The sequence below is a fragment of the Oreochromis aureus genome, linkage group 13 (assembly GCF_013358895.1).
Source record: "Oreochromis aureus strain Israel breed Guangdong linkage group 13, ZZ_aureus, whole genome shotgun sequence".
In the NCBI taxonomy this organism is placed as follows: Eukaryota; Metazoa; Chordata; class Actinopteri; order Cichliformes; family Cichlidae; genus Oreochromis; species Oreochromis aureus.
The window spans coordinates 9235056-9255420 of NC_052954.1; the positions used below are offsets into that span (position 1 = coordinate 9235056).

General features: G+C 40.5%; 1 protein-coding gene across 2 annotated transcripts; it reads left to right on the top strand.

The window, feature by feature from the left end:
• The first annotated feature begins 155 nt into the window (after positions 1-155).
• On the top strand, positions 156-20203 carry LOC116318800 (kynurenine 3-monooxygenase). 2 transcript variants are annotated; one of them, XM_039621890.1, is made up of 16 exons: positions 156-185; positions 2742-2869; positions 3128-3197; positions 3337-3434; positions 3984-4073; positions 4849-4897; positions 6339-6426; positions 11991-12156; positions 12256-12327; positions 15108-15229; positions 15747-15894; positions 15968-16025; positions 16118-16200; positions 18264-18365; positions 18456-18515; positions 19601-20203. In XM_039621890.1, exons 2-16 carry the CDS (start codon positions 2807-2809, stop codon positions 19745-19747), a joined length of 1416 nt encoding a protein of 471 aa, XP_039477824.1. In that variant the 5' UTR covers positions 156-185; positions 2742-2806; the 3' UTR covers positions 19748-20203. The 2 variants fall into 2 exon arrangements, with proteins under 2 accessions (XP_039477824.1, XP_031593809.1); XM_031737949.2 differs by lacking the exon at positions 156-185 and adding an exon at positions 2391-2536.
• The last annotated feature ends 162 nt before the right edge of the window (positions 20204-20365 follow it).

A 20365-nucleotide genomic window follows, 5' to 3' on the forward strand; every position in this document is an offset into this window, starting at 1 on the left:
AGAGTGAAAAATGAATAAAGCTGCTTGAAAATAAAAGAGAAAAATATATAATTTGGTCGTCCCTCCCCCCCCCCAAAAAAATTATTGTTATTACTATTAATAATAATAATGATAATAATTTTTAAAAAATCACAAGGCTTCTCCGTGCTCCCCCACCTCCTCTAAATGTATAATACAAGCAATCGGTAGGTAATATTTTATATTAAAGTCTCAAAAGAAATTACTATATTAGCCTGTATACATTTGAAAACTGTGTATGAATATAAGTTTGCATAATATTATGGTTGTTGTGTCTTTTTTAATTTTACAATTAAGAACAAGCGTCATTGTGATATTTTAAAGTGGAAATGTAAGACTGAAGGATGACAAGAAGAAAATACAATATGACTCAATCGTTAAAAATGAATTTAAATAACCAAAAACTGCTGTTCTGTATTGTGCTTTGGGTCTTTCTTTGCATGATCCTTTCTACAGTCACTGGCCACTTCTTTAGGTCCACCCGTTCAGCTACACATATCTAATCAGCCAACAACATGGAAGCAATTCAGTACATTTAGGCATGTAGACATGATCAAGACAACCTTCGGAATTTCAAACTGAGAATCAGAATGTGAAAGAACGGTGAAATTAAGTGACTCTGAATGTGGCACGCTGTCTGAGTATTTCTAAAATTACTGATTTTGTCCACAAAACAATCTGTAGAGTTTATAGAGAATGGTCCAAAAAGAGAAAACGTCCACTGAGTGGCAGTTCTTTGGTTGAAAATGCTTTGCTTATACCTTCTGATAGGAAGACATCATTAAGGTATGTAGAAGAGCATGTCTGAATGCGCAACACATTTTACATTAAGGAGAATATGAATATGTTATATGGTAACACAGGTTTTTACGGTGGTTGAACTTTTGCCTGTCTTTACTGAGAAACTCTGCCTCTCTAAGAATCTCATTTCATATCCAGTCATGTTACTGACTTATTGCTGGTTACCTAATTAGTTGCACAGTGTTCTTCCAGCTATTCCTTTTTAGTATGACTTGCTTTTCAAGCTTGTTATTGCAGTTTTTTTTTACTCAGTTTAAAAATTAGCCATGTTTTTATGGGACAGATGCCATGTCACAGGGGGAAAGGCAGTGAATACCCTAGACAGGTTTACAGTCTACTGCAGTGTAAATACAGACAAACAGATGTCCATCCACACATATGGCCAAGTTAGGATCACCAGTGAACCTGACCCTATGCATGTCTTTGAACATGCATGTCTTTGGACAGTGCTTCTTACTGTGAAGCAGCAGTGCTAACCAGAGATGGGCCACGACTGATCTGACGCTTCTGTTTAACCAACGTCATTGTTAGTGACTATTAACGATGAATAACTGAGATGTAATAAACACACCTTTATCCTGCTGCTTCTTCCTCCTCCGTTTTTTCCTTTTTTCTGTTCAGCTTCAGAGCTATACTTATGGCGATCTGCTTGCAGAACACTTAAAGTGGATGAACTCGGCCCCAGCTCTGACATTGAAAATACCGATTGTAGTCTCTTTTTTAAATCTGTGGGTGAATAGATGGTAAATAATTTTTTTTTCCCTTGTGTGTTTTTTCCTTCTCCTCGCTTTTCCCCATATGTGTAATTGTAAATGTATGTAATAACTTTAAGAATAGAATAGAATAGAATAGAATAGCTTTTTATTGTCACTGTTACAAGAACAGTGAAAGGCAGTTTGGCATCTCTCCATGTGTGTGGAGTACACAATAGCGTAAGTATTTACACAGTGACAAATTTACATTTACACAAGAAAGATATGTACAAGTTATACATACACCTGCAAACATACACGCACATACATACATATATGTATATATACATATTTGCATCCGTACATGCATACACGCACATATTTCCACATACACGCTTACATCTATATACATACACATACATGCCATCTAACTAGCAGGTGCATTGAGAGGTGCAGTGTGATCAGTGATATTGCACATTGAGTGTGTGTGTGTGGGGGGGGGATGATATTGCACATTGAGGGGGTGCTGTTGGAACTATACTAAATAATGTTATAATAAATACAGTTTAAAGAGGTAAGGGTGTTGTAAATAAATGTATGTGATTCCCTTTGTTTTTCTTGTTTATTTTGTTAGATTTTCATGTTTGTCTTGAATCATAAAATATTGACTGACTGGTGGATTGTATATGCTTACATTAATATATTGCCGGCCTAGTTTGACATTTCCGTGCGCTTGGGGGCCCCCTGCTGGTTGGCGTGGTCATTTCGTCAAAGCGCTATGGAACCTATAGCCACTAGATGGCAGCAGATTTCTTTCCTCATATAGCTATCATTGAGGTCCATTACCTGTTCTTTAGCTCTAATCCGTCACATCAGGCACCGTTTCCGTTAAAGATTCCGGTAACGTCCTCCCCAAAAACATATGTCTGCTGTGAACTTTTGTGCACTCCTATTACGACTGAACTCGTAATAGGACATTAGCTTGGTGAATGTTTTCACTTTCAGGATTAATATCCCGCAATAAGGTACAAGTTATCATAAAGTTAAACTTATGCAACTCATGCATAACTTATGCAACTCATGCATAAGTTTAACAGAAGGACATCTGATGCTTTGTGACAGCAGAGATGACTGTTTGGAGAATCCTGTTATCCGTTGCACGTATTTGCTTTCAAAAGGGGAACTGATTATGAAAGTAAAACGCTCCTCCTCTTTTAAATCTTAACTCAGCTATCCCGTCAGTGCCTTTGGACTGGACACCGTGTGGGTCAGAGAGCTGGAGCACCCTGAGCACAATGGAGAGATCAGCAAGCAGACAGAGCAGGAAAAAAGTTGTAGCAGTGGTGGGAGGTGGTTTGGTAAGACAAGAAACTCAAAGTGAAGTATTGTTAATGTGCTTTTTTTCACGCCGTGTGGCCTTTTATGAGTGGGAGTGACTTTCACACTTTAGAAAGTGTATTTGCATTTTAAAGGCTTCATTTAAGGGGGAAGATTGTTTAGCAGTGGGTATATGCAGCTTACATATTAATATTGTTACTTGTTTGACCATAAGATAATTATGTATACATGACCATGCAGAATGGGATTATACAAAGTTTCTACAATCTATCCTTTAGGTTGGGGCACTGAATGCCTGCTTCTTTGCAAAACGAGGCTTTGATGTGGAACTCTTTGAAAGTCGGGAAGGTAGCAGTCAAAGCATTTTTTTCTTTAAACTTTGCTTTTCTCAGTAATTGCTATCATCACACACCACTCTCTCAATATACCCACACACTGAAGAACATTACACACATGTGTAAAACCTGTGCATGTGGTCTTTGGTCAGATATCCGACGTGCTAAGATTGTGAAGGGGAGAAGCATCAACCTGGCCTTGTCTCATCGAGGCCGGCAAGCACTGAAACATGTTGGACTGGAGGAGAAGGTATGCCGATTCATTCACTGTTTAACTAGTGAAGCGGAGGAAAGGCAAAGTTTACAGGAGGGGGGCTTGGTGACCCCCTGCCGCAACTCCCCACCCCACCCACTTGTTTATTGGCCCAAATGAAAGACCAAAGTGCACGAAGGCAAACCTCCTTTTGATTTCTGAATCTCCCACTCTCCTATTTTTCCTCCTTTTTTTGTTTTTTGCCTGAGTCCACTCAAGATGCTTTATACTAGCATCTAAGGTCACTGACCCTTCTTTTGGTGCTCCAACTTTGCTGCGCTGATCACGTCATAAGCGAACTCTGCATCAGTCCCTTATTTTTACACATGCATGACTTTTTCAGGTTGACAGAATAAGGCCCGCTTCGCCACGTTTTCACATATGCTCTAAAGGGCAAACACTGAGTCACTGCATGCACAAGCTGGCTGTCCATAGATTGCCCTTGTTTAACTTTTGTGCAGAAATTTCTGCCGTTATAAATAATTATTTATCTCAAATGGTCCAGTTTTAACATTTAAGATGTTCTGCAATTTTTTTCTCTCTTAGATTGTTGCCCAAGGAATCCCAATGCATGCAAGAATGATTCATTCGCTGGATGGGAAACAGTCCCCAATCCCTTATGGCAGGAAAGGCCAGGTAAGCCTTACCAAGTGCATGACTGATGTCAGATAAGTACAGAATTTTCTAATTCTGTGATGTCTCACACTTACACAAAACCAGAAAAGTCTAAATGAACCAGATTACACTGTAAAGACTGATTAATGAGCAGAAAATATGTTACTTTTATATGTTATGCTGCTCATTACTGCTTCTTTTTGAGGGCTGTTTAACTGACTGCACATCCATTATCTTCTATCATTAGTTTGCTGAAAAATAATGTTACAGAAGAGTCTGGTTTTTGCTAAACATACTGTAAGGATTGCCTCATGTGTACAGATACGGCCTGCAGATGAATAATTTACTTTGCTTGCTAAACCTTGCCTGTGTTAAAACGCATACACACACTCACACACACACACACACACACACACACACACACACACACACACACACACACTGGTAGTTGTTTGGTGAAGTAACACAAGAATTCACCAAAGGATGACAACTACAAGTGACAGGCTGTGCAGCGAGCCTTGAGTTTTTGTCACACGACAGTATAGAGTTTGTTTGCCTTTACAGACTGCAGACTTTTAGGGTGTCTGGAAGCGGTTGTTCAATTAGAGTGCTGACAGTTTGGCGAGGATTCTTCACCTCGTGGTTGGGGAAAAAAACAAAATTATACAGTGAAGATAGTGAAAGCAGAGGCAGGCATTCTAAACCCTAGAGACTTCCTGTTCCCATATGAAAATGAGCAGAGTTGATAAGCTGTACCTGTACAATTGCACTACATTACAGATTGTTCTTCTTTCAGTACATCCTGTCGGTAGACCGAGCCAATTTGAACAAAGAGCTGCTAACAGGTAAGAACATAAATAGTGTCTCTGGAAGTGAGATGACATTACAAAGCAACTGTCACACCAAAATGGAAGTTTTATCAGCCAAACGCTGAGTCTTTGTTACAAGGAAATGAGTCAAAATGGGATTTTTGGTTTTTTGGCATAGGGTTTCCTTCTTTCAGACCTACAGCCTGTATGGGCAGTTTAACTTGTTGGGATTCAAATAATACAGGGGTGTCAAACATAAGGCCTGAGGGCCAGAATCGACACCACAAAAGACTCCAATCTAGTCGCCTGGATGACTTGGATGGGTCAAACTTTGGACTTTTAATAGCATTTTCATAAGTTTTACAGCTGTTCCTCATGATCAAGTGCTCCCTCATAGCTATTCACACAACATCAAAGTGATTAATTGATAAATAATTAAATGAAAATAAATTACTGGAGGAAAAAAGGGACATTCTTTGTGAATTTAAGCCCAGTTATTCTGACACATTTTTCAGTTATTACAGCAGCATTTTTTCATCATGTAGAAGAACTGCTGAAATTTCTCTTTTTTCTTTCATTTATATATTTTAGAGATTTAATGTAAACTTTTCTACACTGACAGAAAGGTGAGTTTCACTGGTCCGCCCCACTTAAGATCAAAGTGGGCTGCATGTCACCCACGATGTAAAATGAGGCACTGAAATAAGACATAAATGTTACAATGACACCGTTGCCACACCTGACCTGCAAATCCCAAAAGACACACAAATTGCAGATCAAACTTAAAGTAGAGCACATGAATTAATCAGCATTTAACAAGAGTCCCAACTATATGTCTTGTCATTAAGTGCTTTGTGCTGGCTAATGAGCTTTAATGATGAAAAGTGATGCAGAAATAAACAAGTGGATTCGTTCATGTTAAAGGATACATTCTCTTTCAGCAGTTGTCCTAATTTTGTTTGATTGTTATTGAGCTGAGCCTCGACCACTGCAGACGCCTGCTGTGCAGTAGCTTTATGCACGTCTTCAAACCGGCTGAGTGCGTCACGTGACGTCAGAGCATATGTTAGTGTTTCAGCTAAAAATTTTTGCCTAATATTTAATGAAGAGCCTCAGTGTACGTTTGGAGATAATGTGCGACAGCATGGCTCTACATTTAATTAGATTGCCTGCTCGTGCTGAAAGAGAGGCTGATTACAAAGCCGTCACTCTTATCAGGGTCCATCCAGGCTTCTGGAGGGAACGCTGAGATAAAGAGATTTTGGAAAGTGTGACAGCCTAAACATAGGTTTTCATAAAACCACTGTCAGCTGTGCTGTGTTGTTCATGAGATGTGTGCCAATTGGCATGAGGCCGTATTCCCTCAGTGGCTGAACGTTTCCTGATTGTTTTAATGAAATATAGAGCGGTCATATTAAACTGATGCTGTTGTGTCATGCTTGCCATAAACTCTTTTTGTAACATTTTTCCCTCACAGCGGCAGAGACATATCCAAATACAAAGATGAACTTCGACCATAAACTGCAGGACTGGAATGCTGAAACGGGTCTGATGACCTTTGTCAGGTAAACAGTCGCTAATCTTACACATGCACCCATACATGCAGACGGTCACCTAAGGAGAGGGTCTGCACTTTGGGATTCTTTGTTTTAACTCTGGATTTATTGACTATGGGCCTGTACATGTTAAACGCCTAAGGCTGGAGTTGGTGAAAAACGTGCTGTACTTGAAACCTTGTGGTGGGACTTTCTAGTTGCTCTGTAACTGGTTCTGCTTGAGGTAAATGTGACACTGAATTTACAACTCAGTTAACACTGAAACACCCCTGGGTGTCATAATCCGAGTGAGTGTCTGCTGTTTTGGTGTGTGTTGCCTGCCTGTCAGCTACTCCCATGTTTAATTTTGCCATTCGTGGAACAATACTCAGCTCACCTGCAGCTCGCTTCGCACGTCCTCTGCCACTACTGTGGCTGCACAATCATCGCTGCCTATCTGCCATCACTCATTCACTCAGGCTATACGCTACAGCCGCATCCACCTCACCTGCCTGCCATTGTCAATCACCGGAAATAAGGATTGGATCAACCACGGTTCATCTGTTGCAGATAATTTTAGACCTGTCACTTCTTCTTTTAACCAATTTCCTCAAATTGCAGGATACACTGCACAAGATGTTGACGTAGGTCATAAGTTTTCAGCTAATAGCTGTATGGGAATCACCTGATTGGTATAAGTGTCTTAACAAAATTTTAAAACCAACACCACAAACATTACTGTGAAAATGATCATGTACAAGGGCTAAAACCGACTCAAAAAGCTGCCAGAGTCCAAATAAAAACTTGTGTCAGAAAGCCAGGAGAACTACTGTTCAAGACCAATCAAAATATTTAAATAAATGAAAGAAAGTCTGGTTCCTTGGAAGCATAAAGAAGTGAAATGTGTCTAGACAGTTCTGTATATAAAAAGTTTCTCTCTCATCCCACTTCGCAGCCGGGACACTCCCTCCCTTCACAGGGTTAATTTCCCTTAACCTGAAAAGTAAGCCATTGCTCCTAACTCACTGCTCACCTTTTAGCCAGTGGTCCCCACGTCAGAGACTCACACTACATTTTCCTTGTTTCCAGTTTTGTGTCCCTGTGTTCAATTAAGCACTGCTAACTGCTCGTCAGTTGTCTCTTGGGTCTGGTTTTGGGTCCACTTTAACGCATCGGCCTTCTGTCCACTGACAGTACGGAATGACCTAAAAGGAGTGGGGCTCCAGTTTCTATGATGTAAACCGATGACAAGGGGAGGGGGGTTGTTTCTGCAGTTCAGGAGCTCCGTTCTGAGGTCACACCTGCTGCTCACCAGCCTCCAGCCTTCAGAAGCAAAAGAAAACTTTTGCTCATTCAGCCTCTGAGGGGAGAAATTAATAAATCTGTGTCGAGGTAAGCGTAGTGTGGCCGAATTTGTTGTTGATTTTTGCTCAGGAGCCCTTTGCACGCCTTATACGATCAAATGAATCATCAACTGGCATCACGGGACAAGCCTGGTTCGTTTGAGGATTTAGTCTCTCTTTCTCTCTCTCGATTGATAATCATCTGAGGGGGAGAGAGGCTGAACAAGACCATTAATCTCATAAAACAATGTTCCAATCCTTCTCTGTGTCCACTTCCATCTTGCCATCTCCGGAAAAAAACATCCACCTTAAGCTCCTCTCTCTCCTATTGATCCTCCACCCGAACCTATGCAGATCGGGCGATCTTGGCTCACTCAGGAGGAAAGAGAGGTGCTTTCATGCCCGTGAATGTTTCTATTATGGGAATCCAGATCATTTTCTTGCTGCATTCCCGCTTCGCCCAAAAGACTACCCACCCCGATAATTTCAGGGATACAGGTGGATGGCTCGTCGATTACTTCCAAACCCTGTCTCTTACTACCAGTCACCCTTCGCTTCAACCAAGTCTACAATTCCGTCCATGAACTTATAGATTCTGGTGCTGAACTAAACCGCATTGACCTTGAGTTAGCCAAACAGTTGGACCTCCCACTCATCCCCCTAGATCCTGCCATACCGGCCACTGCACTAAACAGCCAAGTTTTTGCTCAAATTCACACCAAACCAAGCCCATTTGTTTATTCTCCTCCGGAAATCATTGGGAATCCATTTCATTTCTCAGATTCGCTTCACCCGACACCCGTTTGATCCTCGGCTGTTCATGATTGGAAAAGAACAATCCTCATTGATTGGGCCGGTAATAAAATAGCAAGTTGGAGTCTCTTCTGTTTGGCAGATTGCTTACAATGGGCCCTACCTACAGGTTCCTCTGACTCATCGCCACCTGTCAACCAACCCTCGGTGCTATCCTCTGTTCTGAAGGAGTAGCATAACCTACAGGAAGTTTTCTGTAAAGATAAAGCTATGTCGCCTCCTCCCCACAGGCCCTGTGATTGTGCCATTGACCCCCACCCCCTCAGTTTCATGATCCAAGTGAGTTTCTGCTGTTTTGTTTTGTTTTCCATGCTGGTTCCGGCATCCACACATTGGGGTGGAGGCTCGTTTCTACACCTGTGGTCCATCAGTGGCAATCAGCAGACTGGCTAATTTAAGACCACTTCAGCCTTCCACTCATTGCCTGTCTGTCAACTACGCCTATGTTTTTTTGCCATTCCTGGAACAATACTCAACTCACCTGCAGCTCGCTTCGCACGTCCTCTGCCACTACTGTGGCTGCACAATCATCGCTGCCTATCTACCATCACTCAGGCTACACGCTACGGCAGCATCCACCTCACCTGCCTGCCCTTGTGAATCACTGGAAATAAAGGATTGGATCAACCACCTCTGTCATCCCGCTTCTCAGCCAGGACACTCCGTCCCTCCACGGAGCTCATTTCGCTTCACCTGAATAGTAAGCCATTACTCCTAACTCACTGCTCACCTTTTAGCCAAACTTCCATTCAGGAATGAATCCCCCTCTGTTTTAGTTGTCCCCACGTCAGAGACTCATGCTACATTATCCTCAACTCACCTGAAGCAGTTTCCCTGTGTTCAATAAAGCACTGTGAACTGCTAATCAGTTGTCTCTTCAGTCTGCTTTTGGGTCCACTTCCACGTATCTGCCTATTGGCCTCTTACACAAAATCTTTTTAGACATGATCAGCATATCCATGCAGTAAAATATTAACACAGGATACATGAGCACAAACTCCGCTCAGACTGATCAGAGGGTCCTAAATTGAATTGAGCCTTATCTATAATGTGTAAAAAACCATTTGATGTCTATGCTGTCCTATCTGCTTGTTTATTCATTTGTATCCCTAGTGGTACTCCATTAAATTTGGACTAGAATGAGTCACTGTGAAGTTACTGCACTTAAAAAACACTTTGATTAAATTAAGTCTTTTGTGAAGGCTCCAAATGCCACCCAGTCTCACACACCTTATGCATCCAGGGCACATCTCTCCTGTTCTGCTGTGGCTGAACTGCAGCAGGTTGTATTTGCTCTCTCAAGCTTATATAATTTAAAGCACACGAATAATCTGCTGGTCATGTCTGTAGTTGCATCATCCCATACTAGGTGGGAAATGTACAACAGAAAGCCATCGGCATGAAATGCGTAAATGCAGATGACTTCTAGTCACAGAGTGTGACTCCCTTAAATCCATGCAGTGCTGCAAATGTAAATTAAAAACAATCTGAAGCCAGACTCTCATCATTGCAAAACCAGATGCTGCTAGATTTACTGTGCACTTGGTAATTATGCACGGCTTTATAGCTGGTCATTAACAATAATAAATCCACTTAGCTAATATTGTTGTAATGGCATTTAATGGAACTATCTGTATTCAGATGTTCCTGTGACCTAAACTCTCATTACTGGGTAGACTGGAAACTGCATTCACAGTATGTATGGCAACCAAATGAAAGATTTGATTATCTTTTATTAGGAGTGTTGCATTTTAACTCCATCTGCGTCAGGACTAAAGTGGAGCACTGACCCCTCACTCTCCGTGACTTAGCATGTTGGCTAATGGAAATAATACTACTGTATATATACTGAATATTGTGTTGACATTCATGGTCAAGAATGAATTTCCAAAAAATAGCTTTGTTAATATCTAAAAGAAATCTTGTATTATCAAGATTTTTTTGGTTTTGAGGTTTTATGTTCTCCACCTCAGCTTTGATTGGTCAAGCACTTTAATTCTTGAGAAAACACATGTAACATGAAATGAAATAGTTGTCAGTCATGTGTGTTGTTAATAATAAAGTAATAAGCTAACTGTTTTTTTTCTGAATAGACGGACAAAAACTGAAATGTTGTCTTCAGAACTTTCTGCCAGAAAGATTTTCTAAGATGTAGTTACAGACAAAGCAATCTATTTAAATCAAACCAGGCTATATTATAAAGTGTTATCATTAAGTTGAACCTGCTAAACTTTAACTAGATTAAGGTTAACTTAGCTTTAGGACCCCATAAATTCCAGTCTCCTGGGCAAAAGTCTAGTATTTGATTATTTACTCAATTAGAGGTCAGGGTTTTTCTAATTTATCCACTACAACCATGACCATTTTTTACTCTTTATACTAGTTCTACCATGTTAGGGCATTGGCATCATTGTGGTTTCCATGGTGACATTAGCATGTACTCATAAACACAGCTTTGAAGAACAGCTAACTTAGCTTGCATACACTCATTTTAGGCAGACTTTAGTTTTTTAAAGACCAAGTTCAGATTTAGGCAGCAGGCAGGTCTGCATGTTTCCACCACAAGCAATGATGCACTGCGTCACAGAAGAAGTGACCTGAAACAAATGAATACATATGGGTCAAAAAATAATTAAATGCACTTAAATAAATTACATTGTGCCGCATTATTTACTGGTGTATGGTGCTCAAGCAATTTGGCAGCACTAAACATCATTTTGTATTCTGCAAGGATCATTAAATACGAAGATAGGTTGCCAAGAAAATATTCAGAGGTAGTTAACTTTGAGTTTGACAGATGCAGCTGCATCCACCTACACATGCTGTCCTGTGAGCAGCATCGGATCTGTGATCGTATGTAAGGTCTGGAACTAAAGAGAAAATCTCTGCATATAGCACACCACACTGTGTGACTCTTATTCTGTACAGCAGCTTTTATAGGCAACGGCAGAAACGCAACCATCCTTTACCATCATTCATCTAAGTAAAAGTTTTTAATGACCACTAAATGATCATCATGTGGCTTTTGATTCTAATAATAGTAACATTCTGACATTGGAAATTTAATATAAATCTGCTGTATCTAATGAAACATTCAAGAAGATACATTTTAAGTCAACTCAGGCTTTGAGTCAGTAGTTCATTTGTGTCTCATTCACACCTTAAGCTAATAGCCTTGGGGCTGAGCAGTTACCTCATTTTCTCAAGTATCAGAAAAGAGAGGCTTTTTATAAAGCCAAGCAGTGACGGCTCTGTATGTGATAGGACACTGCTGCCAGTCAGCCTTTGCTCATTACACGATTCAATTCTTATGGGTATTTTTTGTGTAATTAGGAACTCTGTGGCTTAATCATTAAAGCAGTTAATTCTTAAAAATAACCTCCATGTTACTTAGTTTTTGATGAAGTTAACTTGTCATGTTGCTAATGTGTTTCTCAGGTTGGACGGGTCCAAGGAGCAGGTCAAGGCAGACTTGATTGTGGGGTGTGATGGGGCTTTCTCTGCCGTCCGCAAGCAGTTCCTTCGACGTAGCCGCTTTGACTATAGCCAGACCTACATCCCTCATGGCTACATGGAGCTCACTATGCCACCCATTAATGGAGAGGTCAGCACGCTTCTAGTATTTGGCTCAGCAAAATTCAGCTGCAGTCGTAGTTATCTTTCTGCTCATTTAATTTCTGCTGTCTGTCTTCATTATCCCCAGTTTGCTATGAAGCCTAATTATCTACACATCTGGCCACGAAACACATTTATGATGATCGCCCTGCCCAACTTGGTAAGTGTGAACTGATTTCTAAACTATATCAGTGAATTAAGCAATTCAAGATTTGTTTATTTGTAAAGTTACTACTGCATATTATGTGGAAAGCTAAAGGAAACAAACACTAGCAAATTTCAGACCTTGACTGACCTCTGGGATGTCCTCATGGAGTTAATTAGGCTCACTTCATAACCATGAAGTGAGGCGTACTCATCAGAAGTATCTTGGCACCCTGAGGTTCACCCTACTTTTCACACAGCAGTGTTGCACTCCTTCTCACCTGTGCCTCTGCATCTTTTTCTCTGACTCACACACTCTCTGTCTTTCCTTTATCTGGTTAATCCCATAATGATTTGGCTGTGTGGCTGACTCAGCACAACTCTTTTCCTCACCTAAAGGAGACTAGGTTAAGGCAACTGACTTTGGAGTGCCTTCACACTGTCACTCACTCCCCATTTCCCAGAAACACATTTCACACGGCTGTGAAAAAAAATTGTCTTCCCTGCTGTGGATACCATGGTAACAGTGCTAAAATGTCCACAGGGAGGACTTTGTGATGTTGATAGATGACACCTGCTCAGAAGGACAGATAATGGCACATGCACAACCTCAGTGAACTTCCGTCCTGTGGTGTATGGCATTACGTTTACACTGAGGACGGAAAATTCTAAACTATGATCAGCAGGGAAGATTTCTCAAACATATAAATCCATCCATCCATTCTCTTCTGCTTATCCTTTTTCAGGGTCGGGGGGGCTGGAGCTTATCCCTGCTGTCATAGGGCGAGAGGCAGGGTACAGCACTGTGGCACGGTGGTTAGCACTGTTGCCTCACAGCAATAAGGTCCTGAGTTTATTTCCACCCTCAGGCTGGGCTCTTTCTGTGTGGAGTTTGCATGTTCACCCCATGTTTGCGTGGATTCTCTCCGGGTATTCCGGCTTCCTCCCACTGTCCAAAGCCATGCAGTTAGTTAGTGGGGATAGGTTAATTGGAAACTCTAAATTGCCCATAGATGTGAGTGTGAATCAAACATATAAAATCAAGTAAAAAATCTATTTAAACTTTAAATGCTGCATCCTGCTGCCTTATATGCACCGGGATGCAGCATTTTTTAGAGCGTGCTAATTTTTTGGTAACGCTTTGGGTACTCGAGCTTTGGAATGGCCGTGCATCTCTGGAAACCCACTGAAGCAACTAGACAAAGTTGCTGACACTTGCAATCTGGAAAGCGATTTGATTCACTTTATGCAAGTGTTTAGTGCGTGAGGTACCCGTTTAACTGACTGACATTTTAATACGTCATCTGCATAATTCATTTTTTTTCATTAAACATTTGTGATGAATTTAAGGTGAATGTTTTTAAGGCTTTTAATAATCAAACTGTGTTGATTATATTGTCATTTGTGTACTGTGTGGTATGCAGCGTGTGAGTGATTTTGTTTACTTCAACCAGAACGATAATGATGAAGGAGGAATAAACACAGTGGCCTTCAGTTTTTCTTGATCTTACTTTTTCTTGAACTTGCTTCCAAAAAGGAACAGGAACTTTATCGAGACCCACTAATATGTACATGTACATCACATGTCAATCACAATGGCTTACCTTTCCCCATTATACAGTTCCTGCATTAACTTAAGATTTTCTTTCTTTTTTGTACATGCCAGGGAAGTTAGCATTCCCTCCATCCATTCATTCTCTTCCGCTTATCCTTATCAGGGTCACAGAGGGGTCAACAACACGTTTACCTTTTGGTTCAGAAAAATCTTCAAAAATAGCTCAACTTTTGTGATTATTGAAGCCTAAATGAAATTAGGAGACTATATCACAGTTGCATGACTTAATCGTCACTACCAAACTGGTGACACCAAATGGTAGCAGAATTTATCCTTGTTGGGGAGTTTGTAGGTTCATTGGTCAATCACTTTAAGTAGAATATCCCTGAAACTACTATTCAGTGGCAATCCATGAAAGAGTACTGGGAATGAAAAAAGAAAGAACAATCCTTATGGACTAATGGTATTTCTTTATAGAAACATCTCTTCGCTTATATAAATATATAAATATTCTAAATATTCCTATGTCCCAGAGGACAACACAGTTTAAAAAACAAGCATGTTAACTAATGCTTTACGACCAAATATCAGCAAAACGAATAACTTTCGTCCTTAACTGTACTGTTAAATAAGGAGACAAATTATGCTAATGCTTAAAACTTTAACATCTTTTGATAATTGAATGTTAATCATTATTATTGCTATCAATATACTATAATTATCTATGTTTATTTGGCTGTTCTACTTTCCAGATTTAGATGATTAAATCCATATTATTAAAAAGTGCAATACATAGCTGGCAGTGTAAAACCTGCAGTTAGACTCACATTAACAGCAGCATTAGCATAAATAATAAATACAGAAGATAATTAGATATTATTCTGAAACTGACCATTCTGCAAAATAAGTGCTTTGGCACTTTGTTTTTATGGTAATCTCCTACATTTACTGAATTAAAATGTTATAATAAAGGTGTATTTATTTTGGCTGTTAGTATGCAGTTAGCATAGTTTGGGGAAAAAAACAAGATTCAATGTGCCAAAATTAGTGAGACCACACAACAGTCTAATCTTTCATTTCGACGTATAACTTGGCGTGATGCTAACAGTTCAGTGCTCGTGTATCTCTGCTGGAACAACGGGCGGTAAAAGGTTAATCATGTGAAGCATCCTGTGGTCAAGAGTGTCACGATGGATTTGGGAGCTAACGCCTCTGTGTACTCTGTTTACTTTCCGATTTAGGACAAGACATTCACCTGTACCCTTTTCATGCCCTTTGAAGATTTTGAGAAGATCACCACAGGAGATGAAGTCATCGAGTTTTTCCAGAAATACTTCCCTGACACCATACCACTAATAGGAGCGTAAGTGACTTTCTCACTCCCCATCCATTTCCCTGAATCCCCCGTCTCTCATCTCTGCCTCCTCTGTCCTCGCACTCTGCCTTTATCTCTTCATCCGACCTGCCAAAGTGTCTTCAAAAAGCCTTTTATTTCCCGTCATCCCATCAGCTCCAGCCACATCCACAGCTCTGTTCTGTGAAGTGTGAAATTGCAGACTTACAGTTACGTGGATTTTGTGAGGTGAGGTTCTAATTTGAGGTGAACCATATGTTGCGGGTGACAGAGGTGGAGGGCTGTGTGAGGTGCAGAAACGCTTGAAGCTTTCATTTAGTTACTCATTCAGAGTGCTTAGGCATAAACAGCTAAGTGCCTGCTTTCATTTCTCAGTTTAGCTGCTTAGTTAGACGGACAGAGCATAGCTGTTTTTAGTGTTTTGTGATAAATTCTCTTTTAGCAAACACAAAACAGTCTGTTGCAACTGTCAGATTAAATTGCGCAAAATGAGTTTGTAATTCTAATTTCAATTTGTGCGTTGCAGGGATACTCTCCAGAGAGATTATTTCCGATTGCCTGCGCAGGCCATGGTGTCTGTCAAATGCAACCCATATCACATTGGTGACACGTGCGTCCTTATGGGCGATGCAGCCCATGCAGTAGTGCCTTTCTATGGACAAGGAATGAATGCTGTAAGTAGCACTAAATGAGGAGAGGAAAAGGCAGAATTAGACAGAGACTAATTCATCTATTCATGTTTTATAGGGCTTTGAGGACTGCATTGTCTTTGACGAAATAATGGATCAATTCAATGAGGATTTCAGTAAGCACTTTTTAAATGACCAAAGATTAACAAAGAGAGAAAAGCTGAGCATACAAAATAATTTCCATACGGCTCTTTGTGTATCCCGCTAGGAGCTGTTCTGCCTGAGTATACCAGAGTTCGGGTTCCGGACGACCACGCAATTGCTGACCTGGCCATGTACAACTACATCGAAGTAATCCACATATTGTTTTTTTAAATATGAAAGCAGGACGTTGTGGTCAAAATTTTATATACTGCTCATGGGCATGATTGTCATGGGACTTCAAATTATTTTGTTGAGCGTTTTTTTTTTTTTTTTTTTTTTACATAGTGGGATGATTGTACAGCATACATCTTTAATGACTTAAAAAAAAAAGAATTGGGTGCACAAGTTTAATTTTTTTAATTTTTTTTATTTTATCTAATCCACAAATGGTCAAATATATACTTACACTGTCGTGTCACACTGTGTGGCAGGCAGGATTGGACCCAAACACAGGACTCGCAAAACACAAAGGGATGAACTAAGGGAGGCAGCTTTATTGTGCTGAAGAAAACTAACATACAGAATACAAGAAACAAAATCTAAAACTGGAAACTAGTAGCAAGAACAGAAAAGCTAGAAAACTAAGGAGCTAGGAACAGACTCTGAAGAAACCAGGGAAATGATGACTACTGAGAAACATACACAGCAAATGGGAACGACACGACAACCGGGAGAGGAAAACACAGGGCTTAAATACACAAGGGTGTAACGAAGGAATGGGAAACAGGAGGGAAACACAGCTGATATTAATCTGACAAAATGAGACAGGGAGGAAGCAAAAGTGAAAACACTGAGAATGTCAAAGTAAAACAGGAAACTGACTTGACACTGTGACATGGAAGCATGACTAACTAGGGAACCAGAAACACAGAGACAAGAGTAACTAACCGTGGAATATGGAAGGTAATATGGAAGGCACAGTGACAGAAAACTAAAAATATAGCACAAGGAGAAAACAATAAAGAGAACCAAAAATGTGAAAAACAACAAATCAAAGAATATAACTTAATCCAAAAACCCAAAACACTGGGTCACAGGCCCAGTACCGTGACATATGCTCCCAATAATATTTGGTTAAATGTCACATAAATTGGTTGGTTTCTTGCCACGGCACAGCTTCTAAGCATAGTGGGTTGAAGTTCCAGTTTTTGTGAAGAAAAGGCTTGATGTTAGCCTGCTTTATCTGTTCCAAACCCTGTTTTGATGTGTGTTTTTTCCAACATTCTCCCGTTGTAATATCCACTTGTGTCCAAGTTTCAGCTGTTGAGCTGTTTGAAGTGAAGTTGAAGAATTTGGCAGTAACCCTTGTTCTTCATTACTCCATCCATTTTGTGCAATGTACCAGCCCCGCTACCACCACTATGCATGAGAGTTGTTACAGTGTTGTTAGGTTTGCGAGCCTCACCTTTATACCTTCAAACATACCACTTATCATTGTGGCCAAGTAGCTCGATCATTGTCTCATCTGACCATAGAAATTTTCTCCAGAAGGCATTTTGTTTGTCCATTTGGGAACCTGTGAATTTCAGGTGAGCTTGAATGTATCGGTTTTGGAGCAGGGGCTTATTTCTTGGTCAGCAACGTCTCAGACCATAGTGATGTAAAACTCACTTGAAGGGTGGACAGTGACACTGCTGTTCCAACAGTTTCCAGTTTTTGGCAGGCTTGAGCCTTGGTGGTTCTTGGGTTGTTCCTCAACATCCTAACCAATTTCCTCTCATCTGAGGGTGACAGAAATGACCCATTAAACTTTTGAAACGGCCATCGTAAAGCCATTTTGGAGTACATTTTGATAAGAGGCATGTGCAGTACCGCTACACTAGAACCATTTATTCGAGTGAATCTAAACTGCTCAATAAAATGTATTTCCACTGACCTGAAAACTGAAAAACAAAAAGGTGTTGATGGGCATACGAAACTCTGCTTGGCTCCTAAACCTATGAATATTTAGACTCTTCATCACATCTGAAGCGGAACAGTTCTCTAACCTTCTGTGCATTTAAAGTCTCGCTCTCAAAAGTAATGGATAAAGCAATTAAAACCGATAGCAGGACTATGTGTTGCCTTAACAATACTCTCCCACTGCTGCAATTATATCGAAAGGCGGGAAGAAGGAAGTCTGAAGTTTCTCATATGGCTGAAAGCTCTACCTAATGATATCATAAACAGGTCAAATGGCTCACAAACACATTTGTTGTATTGTTTCGTAGATGCGAGCACACGTCAACTCCAAATGGTTCATTTTCAGAAAATATGTTGACAACATCCTCCACTTCTTCATGCCAAAGACAATAATTCCACTTTACACAATGGTAAGTTGGATACAGTATCTCTAATGAATAGTAGCTGTTTCCACATCATTTTACCTGAAACTAAATCTGCTATTCTTTTCTTGTGTCTAGGTCACTTTCACTAGGACCAGATACCACGAAGCAGTCAAGCGGTGGCACTGGCAAAACAAAGTAAAATACTTGGAGAAAATGTGCTTTTACACTGCACTACACATGAATGCAATTTAATTTTGATGGGACTTTTCGTACCTTTGAACAGCTAAGCACTGTAATTAGCAAAGTGACAGTGTTATCAGAAGCAGCACTAAAGGCGGCTGCGACTCTGAGTAAACAGTTCTCCATTTAACACATATCTCGGCCGTACGCGTTTGTGGTTTCTCTCGCTGGGCTGTAGATAAGGCTGTTAGTCCTTGGCTCTGTGTTGAACTGTCTGATTTGGCCTGTGCTGGCGGCTTCTGCTCTAATAGACAGTTGGACAGCCGGGATTTTCACAGCCTCCCTTGTAAATTGATTCAACCCGTAGGGCTGTTTGGGCAAAGGGTGAAATGACCTTCATGGGAGAAAGAAAAGAAATATTATCTCTGAAGCATTACAGTTAACACGATAATATGGTGTGATACTGAATATGGAATGATAGGTAAAAGATGTAAATATACAATGGTGCAATATTTAGATGTAAAGCCATGTTATCAGTTAGACAGGGAAGGCCAGTGGGGAAAAAAGAGGATAGCAATGCTTGAGTGAAATCAATTTATGTTACCGCTAAATAAAAGCCTCCCAAGAACTGCTAATTTGTCTAACAGGCCAGGTGAGAATGGCTGAAATCTGAGCATCTTGCATATATTGCAACAGTTTTATTTGTACAGTGTGTCAAAAGCGAGATGCTTTCCTCCCGGCAGCCTAGCCACAGAGTTTGCTGGTTGGCACCTCAATAACTCCAGTCTCTGCACATCTCTGCGCCTCATCTCTGGTCCTCGGCGTCACTATAAAAAGAGGAGCATTCATTAATTAAATCCCTTCCACCTGGCCCTCAGCCTCGCTGGCACTGCCCCTCAAGCCCGCTGCACCACCCTTCCACTGCAGCAGAGCCAGAGACCACACCCCTGCCACAGACTGCCATAGATCTCCAGGGAAACATAAAGCACATACGTTTGGGATACTGATGTACCTGAAACTGGAAGCAATTTACAAACCCTTGTGTGATTTGTGAAGCAAATAACTGAATTCAAACTAATCATCTATTCATTTCTTCACAGGTGATAAACCGTGGCCTGCTGCTCAGTGCTGTGGGGGCTGTTCTTGGTGGTTCCTACCTGCTCATTAAAAATCCTCCAGACATCAACAAGCTCATCGTCTCTGCTGAGAAAATGTGGGACAGGCTTGTGGCTCTCAGGACGCTCTGAGCACAGGCATCGTTGCTGATCTCACAGACAGGTGTACAGACTATAGTGTTAAACACTAGAAAAGAATTGAGAGGCGCCCAAATATTAATTAGATTTTGACTAAATGATCTAATTCACAGCTATAACTCCAGTAATGGCAAATTACTCCAATGATGGCTGCCCTCACTTCAAGGACTGACAGTGATTGATCAGAATGACTTACACCATTTCATTAGTGTTATACTGATAATGATCAGCAGTGATGAGCAGAACACTGGGGTTTTAATTATGAAGCAAGTTTTAATTCGAGAACACAGCCTCAGTATTAGGTGTGTGTAGAGGTTTTTACTGTTTTTACACAAGAATGATGTCAGCTTTTTTTCTTTGTCTCCACTGGGCCCAGTGACATTTACTTCATGCAACATCTGGGATTTGTTTTTGTTTTTAAAGGTGCATTAAATCATCTGAGTTATTTTACCATTTCTGATAATGACTGGTGATCAACTGAAGGGCTTGATGGATCAGGTTCTATGTGAGAAGTTTGCTGGAATTTCTTTTCCTATTTCATAAGGATATGACTATCAAACACTGTTCACCTGCAGTATAGGTTTAGATCTGCCAGCCCTCCAAGACTTCACA

Coding starts and splice junctions, on each gene's coding strand:
- LOC116318800 (XM_039621890.1), top strand. CDS start 2,807: ATGGAGAGATCAGCAAGCAGACAGAGCAGGAAAAAAGTTGTAGCAGTG. Junction 3,198..3,336: donor ACTCTTTGAAAGTCGGGAAG/GTAGCAGTCAAA, acceptor GTCTTTGGTCAG/ATATCCGACGTGCTAAGATT. Junction 16,026..16,117: donor TCAATTCAATGAGGATTTCA/GTAAGCACTTTT, acceptor GTATCCCGCTAG/GAGCTGTTCTGCCTGAGTAT.